The sequence below is a fragment of the Anneissia japonica genome, unplaced genomic scaffold (genome assembly GCF_011630105.1).
Source record: "Anneissia japonica isolate Jap-2015-1 unplaced genomic scaffold, ASM1163010v1 scaffold2856_len114153_cov99, whole genome shotgun sequence".
NCBI classification, from domain to species: Eukaryota; Metazoa; Echinodermata; class Crinoidea; order Comatulida; family Comatulidae; genus Anneissia; species Anneissia japonica.
In genome coordinates this window covers 16,411-33,616 of record NW_022697759.1, presented here as the reverse complement: position 1 = coordinate 33,616, position 17,206 = coordinate 16,411, and the positions used below count along the sequence as shown (strand labels likewise).

The following is a 17,206-nucleotide window of genomic DNA, read 5'->3' as shown; positions in this document are numbered from 1 at the left end:
GAGGGGGGTTTGGAAAAGTGTTACAGAGTGTTACGGGGGGTGGGGGGTGTCAAGATTTGCCAAAAAATGTGTTACATAATACTTGAATGACCCCTACAATACTGTACTTAGTCTGTGGATTTTTTTCGAATTATCTTACTGGAAGAGAATGTGGGCCTAATAAGTTAAAATCACAACTTCTATTACAACATTACTGCTGAAGTTAAGATATATTATTCTTTAATGTTTCACAAAATTGCCGGCTATATTACACAAAAAGAAGGGGAACAGAATGATAAATCTTAAACTAAATTAAATATATTAACTTTCCAATGTCTGTATTGCAATTTGTATTGTATAAAGTAATGTATTAAATAACAATTAGGCATTTTCTTTAGTAGAATAGGGCCACATTCTGCATAGGCCTAAAGGCCTAGACAGTGGCTACTTTGGGATACATTTTTTGGGGGGGGGGGATAAACTGTCCAACAGAGGGCTTGACCTTGTATGCCTGAGGAGGGGGAGGGTTTGGGAGATGAGAATTTTCTAAAAAGAGGGAGCTCTGGATGGCCGGAAATGGCACTTAGCAGTGTGAAAGATATAGTTTGGCTTGGTGTAGGCCTATATTTATTTTTTTTTCGTACGACTGGCCGACGAGCTCGGTCGGGGGACCTTGACTTATCCCATGGTGTGGGGGCTTAAGCCCCATTGTTCCCCGCCCCTCTGGCGCCGCCACTGCTAGACAGACTGCTGCGGGTTGCAAGGGTGTCGGAAGCGGTCCGGCTGGTCCGGTTTTGGCCGGACCAATAATTTACAACTCAATATCGTTTGTAAGCCAAATTCTACTTTCTCTGACGCAGTCAAACATCACTTGCACATTCAAATTTCTTATCAATTCCATAATTATATGAAACGAGATGCTTATTCCTCAATGAATGAATAAATAAAGTGCAAGAAACACGAACGCATTATATAATGCAATATCAATAACAATGACTATAGGTCTATTACATTTATACAAGTTGACGGATGTTGTGAAATACCAAAAAAAAAAAAAAAGATTCTGGATTCAAGAACACTTATTGTCAATTTTAAAATAGGAATCTGTTTTCCTTTGTTTTGTCAATTTTGTAAAATTACATTAAAAATCACACGACAAAACAACTTGGCAATGACGAGAAATACGTCAAGATATTAAACAATTTAAAATAGTAATAAGTCAAAATAAAGATCACTGTTTAACTGTTTAAAATGTACTCTGTGTATCTCAGAAACAGACCATCCATTTTAGTAAAGATTAAAACTATAAAAACCTAGCAGTTTGCTATAAAATAAACGGCAGCATTTTAATGAAATAAAACATGTGTTATGTATACACAGGATACAGTATGCATATTCCTCCATGAATAAATAAAAATGCAAGAAACAGAAACAAAATTATATTACCGTATATAATGCAATATAAATAACAATGAATGTGCGCCTATGAAAATTATACGAGTTGAATGATATTGTGGCGGTTTCGGAAAAGCAGTCTCAGTCTAGTCTAAGTCCTGCGTAAGTAAGTCTGTCGGACACGCCGTCAGATAATACGGATCGACTAAACTTCAAACACTATTAACTGAGTTTCTCATAGCATTTATTGGATCAATAAAACTGGTACTGGTATTTTCAATAACAAAATACAATGTCGTATATGCGGAGCACACAGCAGCCGCCGACCGGTTCCCGTTAACAACGGAATTAAACTATAAGTAGGCCTGTCCCTTACTGGGCTCTCAAGTCTTAATGACTGAGTTCGACTATAAAATATTTTATAGAATTACTACAAGTCCTACCTTACTAGACACTAACGTCGGGATTTCTCAGTTCTAAACTTCATGAGATCCAGAGCGCAACTACTACAAGTCTTGGGCGATGGGTCTTAAGATCCCAACCCAGCTATTTGTAGATAGCCAATCGGCTCCCAACATTAGGGAGAGGCCTAATCTATTTATAATAGAGGGGTGGACTGCACTATTTTGTTACACTGCCTCCTCCTTAGATGTATCGGTCCCTTTGATACGCAAGAAACACATTTATTTTATACAAACAAGAACAAATTATCAAAGTAATCATAATGTCCAATTATCATTATAAGTTATCATTATAAGATTACTGAATCATCATTATAAACTTTACAACAAATCACAACATAATTATTGAAATAAAATTGCCATTTAGATTAAGCTTAAAAAACGATTAGGTCTTTAGAACTATAACACGGTATATTCTTTTGTTGTCACCACTTCCCGAACTTTCTTTCCGTGACAATCTCCTTCACGGTTTTCACTCTCCCTGCAACAAAGCCTCTAAATCCACTAAGGTCCTCTTAGTGTGGTATCGGGGCGACGACCCTGGCACACCCTCACTGGCAGTTTCCGAGTCACTGCTTGTATTTACGCCTAATAGTCGGAGAAGATTACTAGATTTTCCCTTTGGTACAATAGCCAGAGACATCTCCTTACTTGGAATCTCCTATTGAACGGGACTGAAAGCTGACCCTGGAGTTAAACTTAACACATCGCCTGCTGGATCCACCATTTCTGGTGCTGGCGACACCACTTCTGGCACTGGTATTTCTACATTTGGCAGTGGTACTTCGACATTTGGTACTGGTATTTTAACCTTTGGTACTGGTGGTTTAACAGACCGTCTTCCCACACTTCTTCCCCGTCGGTGGAACCTGTCATAGTACCGTCTCCTTGCATCTAGATTGCTGAATCACCCTGGACACAGTATCGGCACTTGAAATCTTCACGAGAGGCATGTGCTCTGTCTCGATGTCGTCCCAGACTTCTGGAATCTTCAAACCTCGAAGAACACTCTTCGCACCTGCATGAACGTTCTCCTCTCATCTCAACTGTGGCCTAATTAATAAAAAAAAGAAAAGCAAAATAATAAACAAAAACATGATCCTGTGGAGTCCCACATTTCCCTCCCAACCCCCGTGCAAAAATATTTCCCTTGTACTATTCGTCGTAGCGGGCCTTCTTCGTGCACTCGGGAACCTCATAGGACGACTATGCTCTACTACAGTAACTGTCGGTGGTGTTACGACGTCCGCTGATTCCTTGTTGATTTCGGGTGGACTTCCACTATCTTGTAGTTCTGCTACTTCTTCTTGGCCACCGCTTAATTCGTCTGGGCTTTGTGGACCTAGTGGTTCGTCATCTAACTCTTGACTACTACCTGCCGACTCGCTCGTTAAGTTCAGTTGGTGTCGTTTCGACCATCTCAATTGGGGTTTGTATATCCGGCCTCTCGTCTCTGGCTTCAGCTTCACTTCTGTGCCCCAGTATGGCAAGGGCTTCCTCTCATAGACTTTCAGTCGGTCGATATGAACCACCTTGCACTTCTTCCTTGGTCCTTCCTGGATCCTGAACGTTACCTCTGATAATTTCTTTACCACTGCATATGGTCATTGCCAGCGGCATTGTAATTTTGGAGACTTGCCTATAACTGTCTTGGCCGAATTGTACAGCCGCATGAACTGCCCTTCTGCTAGTTCCTGTCTGCTCGCTGGTTATATGTCCTCTTTTGTCGCCGTGCACTAAGCTTCAATACGTGTCGCGCCCGTTCATGAGCTGAACGAATTTCTGTCCGAAGTTGCTCAACGTAGTCGGTCTTCACTTCGATATCCGGCGCTCCACTAGTGGGTTACTTCTGTCCCTAGCACCATCATGTTGGGTGTTTCCCCTGTCGATTCTTGTGGTGTGCATCTATATGCGAAGGTTGCACATGGTACATGTTCATCCCAATTTCTTTGATTACGATGTGGATCTAGCGTAGCTGCTAACATGTTTACAAGGGTACGGTTGAACCGCTCAACCATGCCATCAGACTTCGGGTTGTAAGGTGTCGTCCGTGTCTTATCTACCCCAAGAATTTTGCACAATTCTGCAATAAGGTCCGACAAGAAGTTTCTCCCCTGATCAGTGTGTAACTGTCGTGGGACACCATACCTCAGCACGAAGTTCTCTACGAAACAACAGGCAACAGTTTCGGCCCTCTCATTTGGTATTTGGTAGGCCTCCATCCAATTGGAGAAATAATCGCCAACAACGAGTATGTACTTATTGCCTCTATCAGACTCATGAAAATGACCTGTAATATCCATCGCCACCCTCTCCATCGGGCTGCCAACAGCCTGCTGCTGAAGTGGTGCTCTATTTTTTTTTGGATGGTGATTTTCTTCGGGCGCAAGTATCACACTGCCGAATCCACGTTCGAATCCAACTGCGCATTTAATTCCGGCCAGAAATAACTTTGAGTTACCCTAGCTGTGATCTTTGCAACTCCTAGATGTCCGCTGGTTCCCCCCCCCCATAAAGTTCTTCTAGAGCTGCCGCTCTCATATCTACTGGACGGACCAGTTTCCAACTAATATCATGTCCGTCATCTGATTCCCACCTACAATAAAAAAAAAAACTCCATCCCGCACTCCAACAAGTTCCAAATCTGCCAGTACAATTTGTCAGTTCGGCTCAATCCAGCCATTTCCTCCCATGGCGGCTGTGGCCCGCCTTGATCCTTGATTTCCATAATACTCCGCATTGAATTTACGAATGTTATCGAGGCGAGTGTTTGGTTGTATTTGTACCACTCGTACGGAAGCATTCGCTCCTAATGAATCTAATGGTGGTTCCATTTCCGCATTGTCCACATGGTTTCCACGATAGCCCATCAGCTTTCCCATGTTTTAGTCCGGGCCGGTGAATCATACTCTCCTATCGCCTGTAGCCATCTCGCTAGCTGTCCTTCTGGATCCTTGAAATTCGTCAGCCAGCGCAATGACGCATGATCACAATATGGCGCCCATAAAGATACTGGCGATGGTGCCTTAAGTACACTACCACTGCTAACAGCTTTCGTCGTGTAGCACAATAATTTCGTTCGGATTTACTCAGGGTACGGCTTGCATAGCTGATTACTCTTTCCTCGTCACCCTGGACTTGTGAGAGTACTCCCCCAATACCTACATCACTCGCATCATTGTCCAATATGAACTGTCCCTCCGGTAGAGGGTAGGCGAAGACTGGTGACTTTGTTAATCGAACCTTTAGTTCCACAAAAGCTCCCTCACAGTCAGTATCCCATGAGAATCTTCTGGCTTTCTCAGTTAATTTATACAGTGGTGCTGCTATTGAGGCAAAACCCTTGATGAAACGTCTATAATACGAGGCTAATCCTAAGAAACTGCGTACTCCTCTGACCGAGGTCGGTGTAGGCCATTCCTTTATGACTTCAATTTTAGCCGGGTCAGTCATCAATCCGTCATGCGAAACTCAATGTCCTAGATACAAGACTTCCTGTTTGAACAGGGTGCACTTATTTGGTATATCCTAGGTATGGGATAGACATATTTTATGGTAACTGAATTCAAACGCCTGTAATCCACGCAAAAGCGCTTCGTCCCGTCTTTTTTCGTGACCAAGACAACATTTGATGCCCATGGGCTCTCCGAATGCTCAATTAGGCCTCTGTCTAATAGGTCCTGCACTTGCTGGTATATCTGCTTACTGGCCTCCATCGTCTGGCGCCGGGGTTGTTCCTTAATTGGTTGTGCCGTTCCAACATTTATGTGGTGTTTTACTTCGCCAGTTCTCCCTAAGTCGTAATCTCCTCTAGAAAACACATCTTGAAATTCAGCCAAAAGTGATGAAACTTGTTCGTAGTAATTTCCGTCAATGGATGCCATGCTCCGATGCAACAGATCACTAAGGTGCTCGGGTGCTCGTCCGCTGCTAACAGGCGGCTCCTTCCCTATATATGTCAATTCGATTTGGTCTTCTAATATTGGTGTTAGCTTGCCAACTGTGGTTCCCTCTCGGAGGACTCGTCGTTCCTTTACCGGGGTTAAAAACGCGTACCGGTAGTTGTCCGTCTTCAACCTTCACTAATGTCCTTGCTAGAACTAGGTCATTCTTAGCAAGCTCCTCTTCTTGGTTAGGTTCCACTATTCCTACTACCGGGCAGCTCGTCAACATTCGTATCTTCTATAATCACGTTCGAATTGAACTTGGTACCTTCGGGTCCAGTTAAGCTAATTGATTCCCTTTCAATTTCCATCTGGAGTTTCCCCAGATCCAATAAAGATCCACTTGATGTGTGAAAACGTCCATCCCTAGTAATCCAGTCACTTTCAAATTTGCAATGGTTACTCGAACCGATTGAAATGTATGACCAATCTGTAGTCCTACGTAGGCACATCCTATGGTCTCTAGTGAGGTCCCATCTGCTTGTTAAAGGTTCCTCTTTGCTCTCTGAAGTTCTGGACGTTTTTCTTTGGGTAATTGATAATATAAATTGGAGGACAAGACTGTGTTGGAGGCTCCTGTGTCGACTAGTAGGGCAGCCTTAATTCCATTAACTTCAACTAGTACATACAATCCTTCTCCTGGGCTGTATTGTGAGTATGTCCTTTTCTCCGGCTGATTTATTGTGTCGTTGAAGGGGTTCTTCCGCTTCCCTGAGTATTTGATGGGTCCTCGGTTCGTTCCAGCCTTCTCCCGACCCATGGAGTCGGCTGCACGTCGTTTCCCGATTGACGTGTATAATTTTTCGGGCAGCGTAGAGCAATGTGTCCCTCCTGTCTGTGATTATAACACACCAGTCTTCTCCTCTGCTGCCACATTTTCCCGTCCTGCCCAGCCGGGGTTTCGGGTACTGACGTCGTCTGTTTTAAACGCAGGTTTGCCTCTATACGTGCCATTCAATCTGCTATTTTTCTCTAAAAGGCCACCTGCCTTGAATCTTCCTCCGGTATAAGCGGTCTAACATATTTCATAGGCTGTCTAGTTGGCCTTTCATCCTCCAATTTTAAGAAACTCTCTGTGGATAACGCTCCACGTGTGGCTTCGTCTAGAGTGGAAGGTGCCGCTTGGAAGATCCCTTCTCTTATTTCCGGTCTTCCTACTGTCTCTATATAGTGCCCCTTCGCTAAGCGTTCTACTCCGGCCTCGTCAAATTCGGGATATGCCGGGTATGCCAACTCTCGAACAGCTTGTACTAGCTCCTGAAGGCTCTCCTTTGGTCCTTGCCTCCTTAATCGTAATGTGATTAGGTGGTTTTTTGCTTTCCGTCCGGGTCCAAATCGTTGCTCCAAAGCATAAAGTAATTCTGTGTAAGTGATTTCCAGCCCTTGGCTAGCCCCAGAACTTTCAGAGGCCTGTCCCTTACTGGGCTCTCAAGTCTTAATGACTGACTTCGACTATAAACTATTTTATAGAATTACTACAGGTCCTACCTTACTAGACACTAACGTCGGGATTTCTCAGTTCTAAACTTCATGAGATCCAGAGCTCAACTACTACTCTTGGGCGATGGGTCTTAAGATCCCAACCCAGCTATTTTTCGATAGCCAATCGGCTCCCAGCATTAGCGAGTGGTCTAATCTATTTATAATAGAGGGGTGGACTGCACCATTTTGTTACAATATTGTGAAATACATAAAAAGATGTAGCCTAATAGTGCGTGTTTTGAGCTATAGAAAAAGGCAAAACTAATGAAAAGAAGTCATGTTAATGCAATGATGATTATGTATATATTTGGCCGGACCAATAAAAATAGCTTCCGACGCCCCTGGGTTGCTGGAAGCACTAGTTTAGGACTAGGCCCTATACCTTTCCTAGGCCTCAGACTATTGAAGAGGCCTCGTAGTCAGACCTAGCGCAGCCTAGACCGACACGATCGTCTATAGGCCCAATCGTCTGGAAATGGAGTCGATGTCTCTTGAGCCCCGATCTTCCGTCACCCGGCCGTAGCAGCAGCACAAACCTATGCACAAACTAAGCCTCAGAACGCCTCGCTAACATCACATTGGTCACACCGTGTATGTGCGATGTTTTTATGTAGACGGTATAATTTATACACGACGTATCACCATACGAGCCACCCCCTCCCCCCGGCAGAACCCGTTGTATTTCAATAGCAACTACCGTCGCTTTGCTTGTTAAAATTTAAAAAAATATTGATCCGACTGAGGGCGTAGTTTATTTTGAATGGAAGGCCATGTTAATTATTTTTGTAACTTGCACGTATTTAGAGTAATTCTTCAGTTTTTTTCGGAGATTTGTATGAATAAAAATATATCGTCATATTTACGTAGGCCTATTTATACTCTATTTACGTAGGCATACTTATACGGCTAAAATCTGGAACACGTAGAACATGCATCTTTAAAGATAGACCGCATTTGAAGAAGCCTAAAATATAATGTATATATGGAAAACATGTAGGCCTATTTCGATGTGCATGATGAAGCTATGTCGCTTGTTTAACGTTCAGATACGCTTATAAATTGTAATGTCTTTAAAAGACATGCAATTAAAGCTTTTTGTATTTCTTTAATTTAAACTGTATTATGTGAATTGATGATGTCAATAAAGTTATTGGATATTTTAAATAAAGTATGTTAAAAACAAAACTATATGAACTCCACTTTACATAGTCTCTCCATATTGGTTCTATCCATGAATTTAAATATAACATAGACTAGCGTGTCATAATGGTACAAGAATGCAATGCATGTGTCTATTAAAGATGCTAGCCTCCCTGTTCCTTCTAAAATTATCTTTCGTTTTGTATTATCAAAATAATGAGTGATTTAAACATCTTAGCGAAATCAGGGAATTCAGTAGGAGTAATACTTATCTAAAAAACGACTATAATTGCTGAATTGAAACTTGGCCAAAGTTTTTGTTATCATAGATCTTAAATTGATCCTACCAGTGTAGGTGCATCTCAATTCCAACGTTACCATCATGTGATTTGTTATCATTGTATGCAATATAGACATTGCTGCGTATATTACATTCTGCTTATACAACTTTTGTCATTAACTTTTAATTTTTTAGGCTACCTGAAAAGATTGCGAGGTATTAGTGTGGTTCGTGTTTACAGTGAAACCATAGAGGATAAAGATTACCCAAGGCCTTGGCTTACAAAACCCAAGCGGAAGTTTTCTATGACAGGAGCGTCCGTTGATTCAGGAAACCACAATATAGCTCTTCATCACCGAATACGTCAAAGAGGAAATAAATTTTCAAGCAAAATACAAAAAATGGAGTCGGAGTTTAACAAACGAATAATGGATAATAAAAAGACCAAATCGAGAAAATCTACGGGCATTCAAGCTAAAGGTCAATTTCCAATTTTTACAAAGGAGGAACTATATACATACAACAAACTAATTACAGATGCTAAGGTTAGAGAATACAAATAAATACTTCTGCCTATTTGTGTTAGATTGTTTAAAGACAATTGCCTCATCATGCATTATAATTAATATCATTATCATAATAATTATCCTATTCATTTTCGTCATCATCATCACCATCATCATCATCATCATCATCATCATCATCATATAATTTATTTATTATTTTAAATAATGGATTTAAGTCAATAATCTATGCTGAATGAAAACATAGAACAATATAACAAAATATGTTGTTTTTTTATTTACATTTATTTTGATTTCACATTAAAAGTGTTGTATATTTATAGCAATGTCTTAAGTGCAGATATGAACCCATTATGGTTGTGTACGAGCTAGCCCACAAAGTATTATCATTTATACTATCACTGTTATCATTTTTTTAATTTAAGGAAGTAGAACTGCGCATGTGCAATGTCATACTGACCACGTGTAATGTTGCTGGAGCCTCAGAAATCAAAAGATTTTGTAACATCATTGAATGCATCATCGATGAAGCGGGAATGTGTACTGAGCCAGAGTCGTTGATTCCACTAGTTGCATGTAAACCACACAAAGTTGTCCTTATTGGAGATCACAAGCAACTTCGGTATACGTTTTCTTTGTCTTACATTCATTCGTGAATTATCATAGTCTTTAGATAATCAGTCATCATCATCACCATCCCCATCAACATCACCATCATCATCACCATCATCATTGTTATTATTATCTTTACCTCCTCCGCCAGAAGGCGATTTTTTTTTATCGCAGATAAGTTGAGCAACAGAAATTCATGAATTATTCATTACAGTGTCAGCTGAAGGCATTACATTACTAGCACATGCGCAATCGCACTTTGCTGAACTTGGCTCACTGCTGCAGCATTTTCACGTTGCGGTGAGCGAAGATTGTCGACAATATCAATGCATGTAACACCTCCCTTATCAGTTCTGAAAGCCTGTAATACTGTTATTCTTTATTTTCATGGGAGACCTAAGAGAAATAACCTTAATAGATACCATGTTTCTAAAAATCACTTAATATATACATTTAGATTCCAAATTGCATGGTTCTCTAAGAAAAAAAGAATTAGTAGTTGTCTGCTATGTAACCATTTTATCAAATAGAGTTTTTATGGTTAAAGTGAAATCCTCTACCCTCTGAAAGACTAATAGACCAAAACCTTCCATTTTAAGAAACTTTCCCAATCCTCATTGAAATTTCTATAATGCTTTTATTTAAATTTTTTACTTTTTTTGGAATTTTGTATTACTTGGCTTTTTTTTTAGAAAATGTTTTTGTTTGCCCCCTCATTTATGGGGGGATTCATGGTTTTCACACTACATGTTGTTTGAACTGACATCACTCACATCAAGGAGGAGGAGGAGAGGAGGGAAAAAACAAAAAGATACAAAAGGAAATTGGACGGCAAAGTACCAATAAGGATTTGTATAATGAATATGTGTAAATTTAATTAATTCATACTTCATTGTGATGTAATCATATGTATCTCCTTTCTTCCAGTCCATTCGGTGAATGATTGACCCACCATGAAAAACATGGCAGTTTGCTTTTGGTGTTGACATACATGTTGATGATAACTGTTGACAGTGTTTGATATAGCTTCTGATAGCAGCGGCTTGTTAGGAGAATTTATAAATCCTTTGCTGTTAAATAAGATGGCGGATACAAAGAAAGTTCATACTTCAGCACCTCACGAAGGTTTTCGTTTTGGTCTGTGTAGTTTGCAATAACAAGCAGTCATTGAAAAAAAAAGTTGCGGATCCACAAAATTTCTTCTCCATGTGTAACCACCCTTTTTTCCATAGTTTTAACCTGGTCTATCCTATGGAAAACAAATAATGAATCTTCTTGTCCCTCCATTTTTTCACAATGTTATTGCGGATTTCTTCAGCTGTATGAACATTTTAACAGATGATGTTATAACAATGGATATGTCATACAAGTTGTCTTTCACTTGAAATGGATCATGGCACTCTATAAAGTATTTCAAAATGCACTCGGTGTCTTGGTTGTCTTTTTTACGTCTACAGGGTGTCTCCCTATTTTGATTTTTGGGTGTCGTTCGTTTACACACTTTCCATTTAGTGTGGGCAAATGTTGATTTTGAGAGGGCCCATGTTGTACGTATCTTGGAGTTTCAGCCATCCCTCTCCCATGTGTTAAACCACCTGTGCTTTTAATCGATCTCATCAAAACCTGTTGATAGTCGTGGCTGTGTGTATACGTCTCCAATGTTTGACCTTTAACTTTTGACACTACAAGATAATTGAATACATTATATTTGTAGCTATGTTTTTTACTGTTGATTTTTGCTAGATTCTGTACGTCTTCCAGAAAGGCTGACCTTTGACCCATGACAGTAACTTAACTTAGTAAATGAAATGTGCAGTTTTGATTCAATTAATTCGATGTGTTTAGTTTTACCTGCAAAGTATTTGCCATAGTAATTATTATTGTTATTGTCATACATTAACTTCACAATTAAAATAAATTTAGAATGCTATTATAGTTTATTTATAAATCCAACTTTGATTTCAACCTTTGACACTGCTAGGCCATTTTAACCTTTTTGTGTGCAACTATGATTATTTGTATTCAATGATATTTACATGTAAATATTTAGAATAAATGTTTTTTCTTAAAATAGATCCTGCTTAACTTCCTAAACAAGAGGTTGACCTTTGACATAATGACACCGAAAGGTCATTTGGCAATCAAATGTGTGATGTTGATTTCTTAAGTTCATGTTTTATACTTATTATCATTTATGCAAAATGTTTAGAAATTAATTATAAATGCAGAGTTTGTTATACTGCATAAACCTCTTACAAATCCAAATTTGACCCTGACCTTTGACACTGCCAGGTTTATGTGCAATTATGATTATTTGTAATTATGATATTTACATGTAAATATTTATAGTAAACACTTTTTTCTGCAAATATCCTGCTTAGCATCCCAAATAAGAAGTTGACCTTTGACTTTATGTCACCGAGAGGTATTTGGCAAATCAAATGTGTGGTTCTGATTCTTTGGGGTCATGTTTATATTTGTACCCATTACATTTATATGCTCAGTATGTAATGGTTAAGGAGAAAATTAGCTGCAAAGTTTACAAATTGTGGCCATTTTGGATTTATGCAAATTAGGTAATTTAGTATCGGCAGATCAAGGTAGATTTTAGATATGCTAATTGTTTTACAAGCACAAGAACATATTTCAGCAATAAAACAAACTTTTGCTTGACTGGGAGACCTATTTCTACAGCTTGTGTATTAATGCAGATTGGTCGTCGAATCGGGAAGCCTTCCAATGTTAAGCTCGGTTTCTATAATATTGCTCACCCTAACTTCGACAGTTGTCGAGAAGGTTGAACCTCTTGCAACATTGCCGATTGCACTGCAGACGATCGGAGTGCCTTCTCGATTGCGTCAGGCAGCTAGAAATCGAACACATCTTTAGAGGTAGAGTAAGCAAGTATAACACCTCCACATGTGGGGGGTTAGTAATTTCCCTCTGAATTTGAAGACCATGCCCATAGCTCAGTAGTTACTGTTTTTTTTATATACAAAAATATCACCACTACATGCGGTTTCTTTTAGAAGCCTGTAATCTTGTACGAAATGTACTTGAAATGTCCTGTATATTAATTGATGTAAATGTTCTCAACAAACATTTCTTGTTCTTTAGACCTATTGTCCAGGAACCAAACGCGAAAGAGCTTGAAATGGAAATATCATTATTAGAACGGTATGCTAACAAGGCTATCATGCTTGACATACAATATCGTATGGTAAGAACAATCACTGCTTTTGAATTTTTTATTAAAAGAATAAATATTAAATAAGTATGAAATAATAATATATTATTATTATTATTTTCTATTATGTGACGGCAATTTGAGATTTGAGTCCATGATAATTTGACGCGAATCAACAAATCTGGTGCAAACTTATCAGGTTGAACCTACAATAAATTGGAATAAGAACCAATCCCAGTTTCAATCAGAAACTAATAATAGAATTCTGACTTGATTGTACTTGTTTGGTTCTTTTTACGCAGCATCCCAGCATATGTGACTTTCCATCACGACAGTTTTACGGCAATAAACTTAAGACTCATGAATCGGTCAACGAACGGACGGCAGACAACTTAAACTGGCCAAGAGACGCCGATAAAGAATACCATACGTTATTCTGTAATGTAGCCGGGGAAGAAGAATCGCAAGCAGTAAAAACCGAAAAGGGTAACGAGAACAGCAAATGCAATAAAAAAGAAATAGAATGCTTGGTTAGTATTATGTAACTTATTGTTAATTATTATTCATTTTGCAGAAAAAATGTACTTTTACTTTAAAATGAATGTTCATTGGCCTCTGTTGTAGATTTTAAAAGTATTGTATTTATGGTAAATTTATAGTAAAAAAAACCCAGGAATTCTGTTATATTTCAATTTCAATAAATAATTCATATTAATCTATAAATGTCAATCAAAGCATTGGCGGTGCACACGTGGGCCAGGGCGAAATCAAAGTGTGCCAAAAGTCCATTTTAGTGACTATGGCTTTTACACTTTTTTCACATGATTGAAGATGGGCATACCCTGGTGAATCTATCCTGAAAATATTTTACATTTAAACGAATTTTAAGGGTGGTATTTTTCAACAAATGTCGAAAATGTCTCTATAAATATTTAAAATGAATGACTACATTATATCAAAACATGTTTTTTTTCTTACAGAAAATTCGGAATTACTTCAAAATGAACACGTTTCTTGTATATAAATTGGGGAACACAAATATATGTCTTGGTTTAAATTTGAAGTTTGCATTAATAAATCGTTGTTTAAACGACAGAAAAAATATAGATTAGAAATGTAGGAGAGAAAGTTTAGATTCATGTGGATTCATTCTTTAATTTTTACATTACCATCTTCGGTATAGCCTTAGGTTTATGATGATACCAAATTTAGCTGCTACTTTTTGCAATTTCGCGAGCTAGACGCACTTTTATCAGTCTTGTTTTCGTACATTTGAGACACAATTTATTTAGAGCAAACCGCTAATCAGAGGGATGTACGCGCTTTTACTCAACCAGTTCATGAAAAGCGTGGGAAAAGCACTCCACAAATTGACAAACTGCTCGTGATTTAACAGTAGCAAATCTTCTAATATTTTGTTGTTGTTTAGAATACTTTATTAAATTTTGAGCAGCCTAATAATCCAAATATCATATATCATAATGAAGATGATATCTACAAGGAGACCTATATCTAGGCGTCAATTGTTTCTAACTTTATTCAGACATCCAAGACTTTGAAAAGCTTCCTGTTTCAACTTAAGGAGAGGTGAGCTACTACGCGAGTAGTAACAACCTTCCCAAACCTCCTTAAACATTTCAAAAATCATTGCAATATGAACGTGTTTTGCTATTACAATGAAAACTGACATCGTTCAATCAGAAAACAGTACAAAGATGACGTCATATAGATTTGAAAATGCTTTTATTGAATTCTACGGGTATGAAAACCTCTATATAAGTCTTGTATTCGCTTAGATTTGCTTCTGTAATGAGTAATTAATTTTGGCCCACTGTGCGGCGCCAAGAATTACCTGACGAGGGGTGCAACCCCCCAAAAGATATCGACTTATACTCCCGTCGGGAAAGCCTAGCCGCGGCCCTCCCCCGGGGAATTTGTTTTTATTAAGAATAAAATAAAATTTTGTTTTAAGGAATTCTTTACATAAAAAGGATAAAAAAGTTATTATTTAACCAACCGATTACGAAACGTACCTAACAGGTTTTCTGTTGAGCACAAAAGTTCCCATTCGAATACAAGAATTTTTCTCTTTTAAAATTATTTTTAATAATGTATTCTATCAAAGTATAATCAATTTATCCCACAAATATCGGATAATATCTACCTTTCTAATCCGGAAATAAGCAATTAAACGGAATAGCCTAAATGGCCGGCAAGCCACAAGAAAAGAAGTATTTTTGTTCAACCTGCCAAACTGTTGGGACTATTTTACGCGATTTACCATGGGTACTTCTATTGTACAATAATATATAAATAGACTACAGAATTAGTATATCTCAACTTATAATGCTTCATACGAACCTGACTGCATACTATGATTAGTTAAAAGCTTTAATACGTGTAACAACACATCCTATTGCCACTGCACCAGCTCCCACCGACAACACTCAAACGCTATGATAGATAGAAATATTTCTTTATTTTGAATACTTAATCAATTTATATTGTTATTCCTTAAAGTCAGGCTCCAGAGGAAAAAAAATTGTTGATATGTTGTAGAACTGATTTTTCTAAGACAGAAAAAAGTTGTTTGACGAAAAACAGGGGAACGGTGAATGAGATACAGATTTTTTAATATTTAAAAGCTGGGGGAATAAGGTGTAAAAATGGGCAGTTACGCCCCTTTTCCCCCCATTTTTTTTACAGTGGATGGTTACATGAATTTTATCATGAAGTGTATCAAGTTGTTTCTTAGCACGTTTACCGACGCGCCTGTATCTATCATTACTTTCATTTTGTCATTATTGATTAGTATTTCAACATGTGGTTGTTTCTCTTGTGAGTCGGGGGTGCTAGCTTTGACGACATATGCGTATTCTTCACTTGAATCACCATCGCTGGGTGCAGTGTCTATGATTGCATTTGTGCGTTCTCGGTTGCATGCTTTTGTCCGACATTGACTTGCAAAGTGGTTTTTCTTTTGGCAGTAGGTGCAGACTTTACCAAAGGCTGGGCACTCCTTGGGATGCGGATAATCTCCACCACAGTGGTAACACACAGCTGGAGGTTGATTGGCTTGTTTACGATCTACTGCCGGTATATTCTGATGGGTTGGTTGGTATCTAGATGTTTGTTGTTTGTTGTACAGTATGTGGCACCCTTGTTTGGTTTCCTGATCAGAGCTCGTGCATAGTGTTGTGTGTCAGTTTCCGATATCTTCGCAAGTTGAGCTGCTGCGGTGTCGTTGGCACGAATTATGTCAATGGCCTTCTCTAGGGTGAGATTATCAGTACGCAAGAGACGTTGAGTCATACGTGAATCATCGACACCCATGACATTGCGGTCGCGGATGAGGCTAGGCCTTAGCTCGCTAAATTCACATGAGTCAGAAAGGTTGCGTAGGGTTTTTGCATAGGCATCAATGCTTTCCCCTATTTTTTGGGATCTACTATTGACTACATATCGTTCGTAAGTGATGTTCCTCCTGCCTATGCAATGAGTTTCAAACTGTTGAATTACTTTTTCAATATTTGTCTTATCTCCTGAATCTTCCCAAACAAAACTGTTATATACATCAAGGGCTGGCTGGCCAATGATAGAAAGGAGTGTAGCAACTCGTTGTGGATCGTTGTTTTCATTGACCCCTGTCGCCAGTTCAAAGTTTTCAAAACGCTGTCGAAACTTTCTCCAAGCCTCATGTAAGTTGCTGGACGACATGTCCAGTGGGGGCGGTGCAGAGATTGTGAACGCCGCCGAGGTCACTTTGGAGACGGTACAGTTGGAGACAGCCATTTTATCGGATACGGTGGACGTGTGTTGTTTAAGTAATTGAGCTAAAACCTTTAGCTGTAACGTACTTACAGGTCAGTGGAGTTGGTAGGTGGGTTCTATGGATATCACTTATGTTTTCGTCGCCAATGTAATGTTTGTGGAGTGTCTGGTTACTCAAGTTAGAACAGTTAATAACGTACACAACTGACTACGATATAACGTTTACTCGCATGTTTTATTTCCACACTCTAGCATCCTCATTTCCAACATTGGTATTCCACATAATTGAGGGAGGTGTCCAAGGCTACGACACTACAACCTAGACCATAGGCGTAGATCCCGGGGATGGGGGGATATATCCCCCAATATTTGACAAGGGAGGATGGTCCATTGTATCATTCCCCCCCCCCCAATATTTTGACTATGTATGG

At 39.0% G+C, this 17,206-nt stretch overlaps 1 protein-coding gene across 2 annotated transcripts in view; it reads left to right on the top strand.

Moving 5' to 3' along the window:
- LOC117102328 (helicase with zinc finger domain 2-like) overlaps positions 1–17,206 on the top strand; it is an 81,215-nt gene that overhangs the window by 54,400 nt on the left and 9,609 nt on the right. For both annotated transcript variants that reach the window (XM_033242589.1, XM_033242588.1), the window contains 4 exons: positions 8,877–9,226; positions 9,631–9,827; positions 12,935–13,037; positions 13,307–13,534. In XM_033242589.1, coding sequence (XP_033098480.1) covers positions 8,877–9,226; positions 9,631–9,827; positions 12,935–13,037; positions 13,307–13,534 — 878 coding nt within the window. The remainder of the gene's footprint in view (positions 1–8,876; positions 9,227–9,630; positions 9,828–12,934; positions 13,038–13,306; positions 13,535–17,206) is intronic.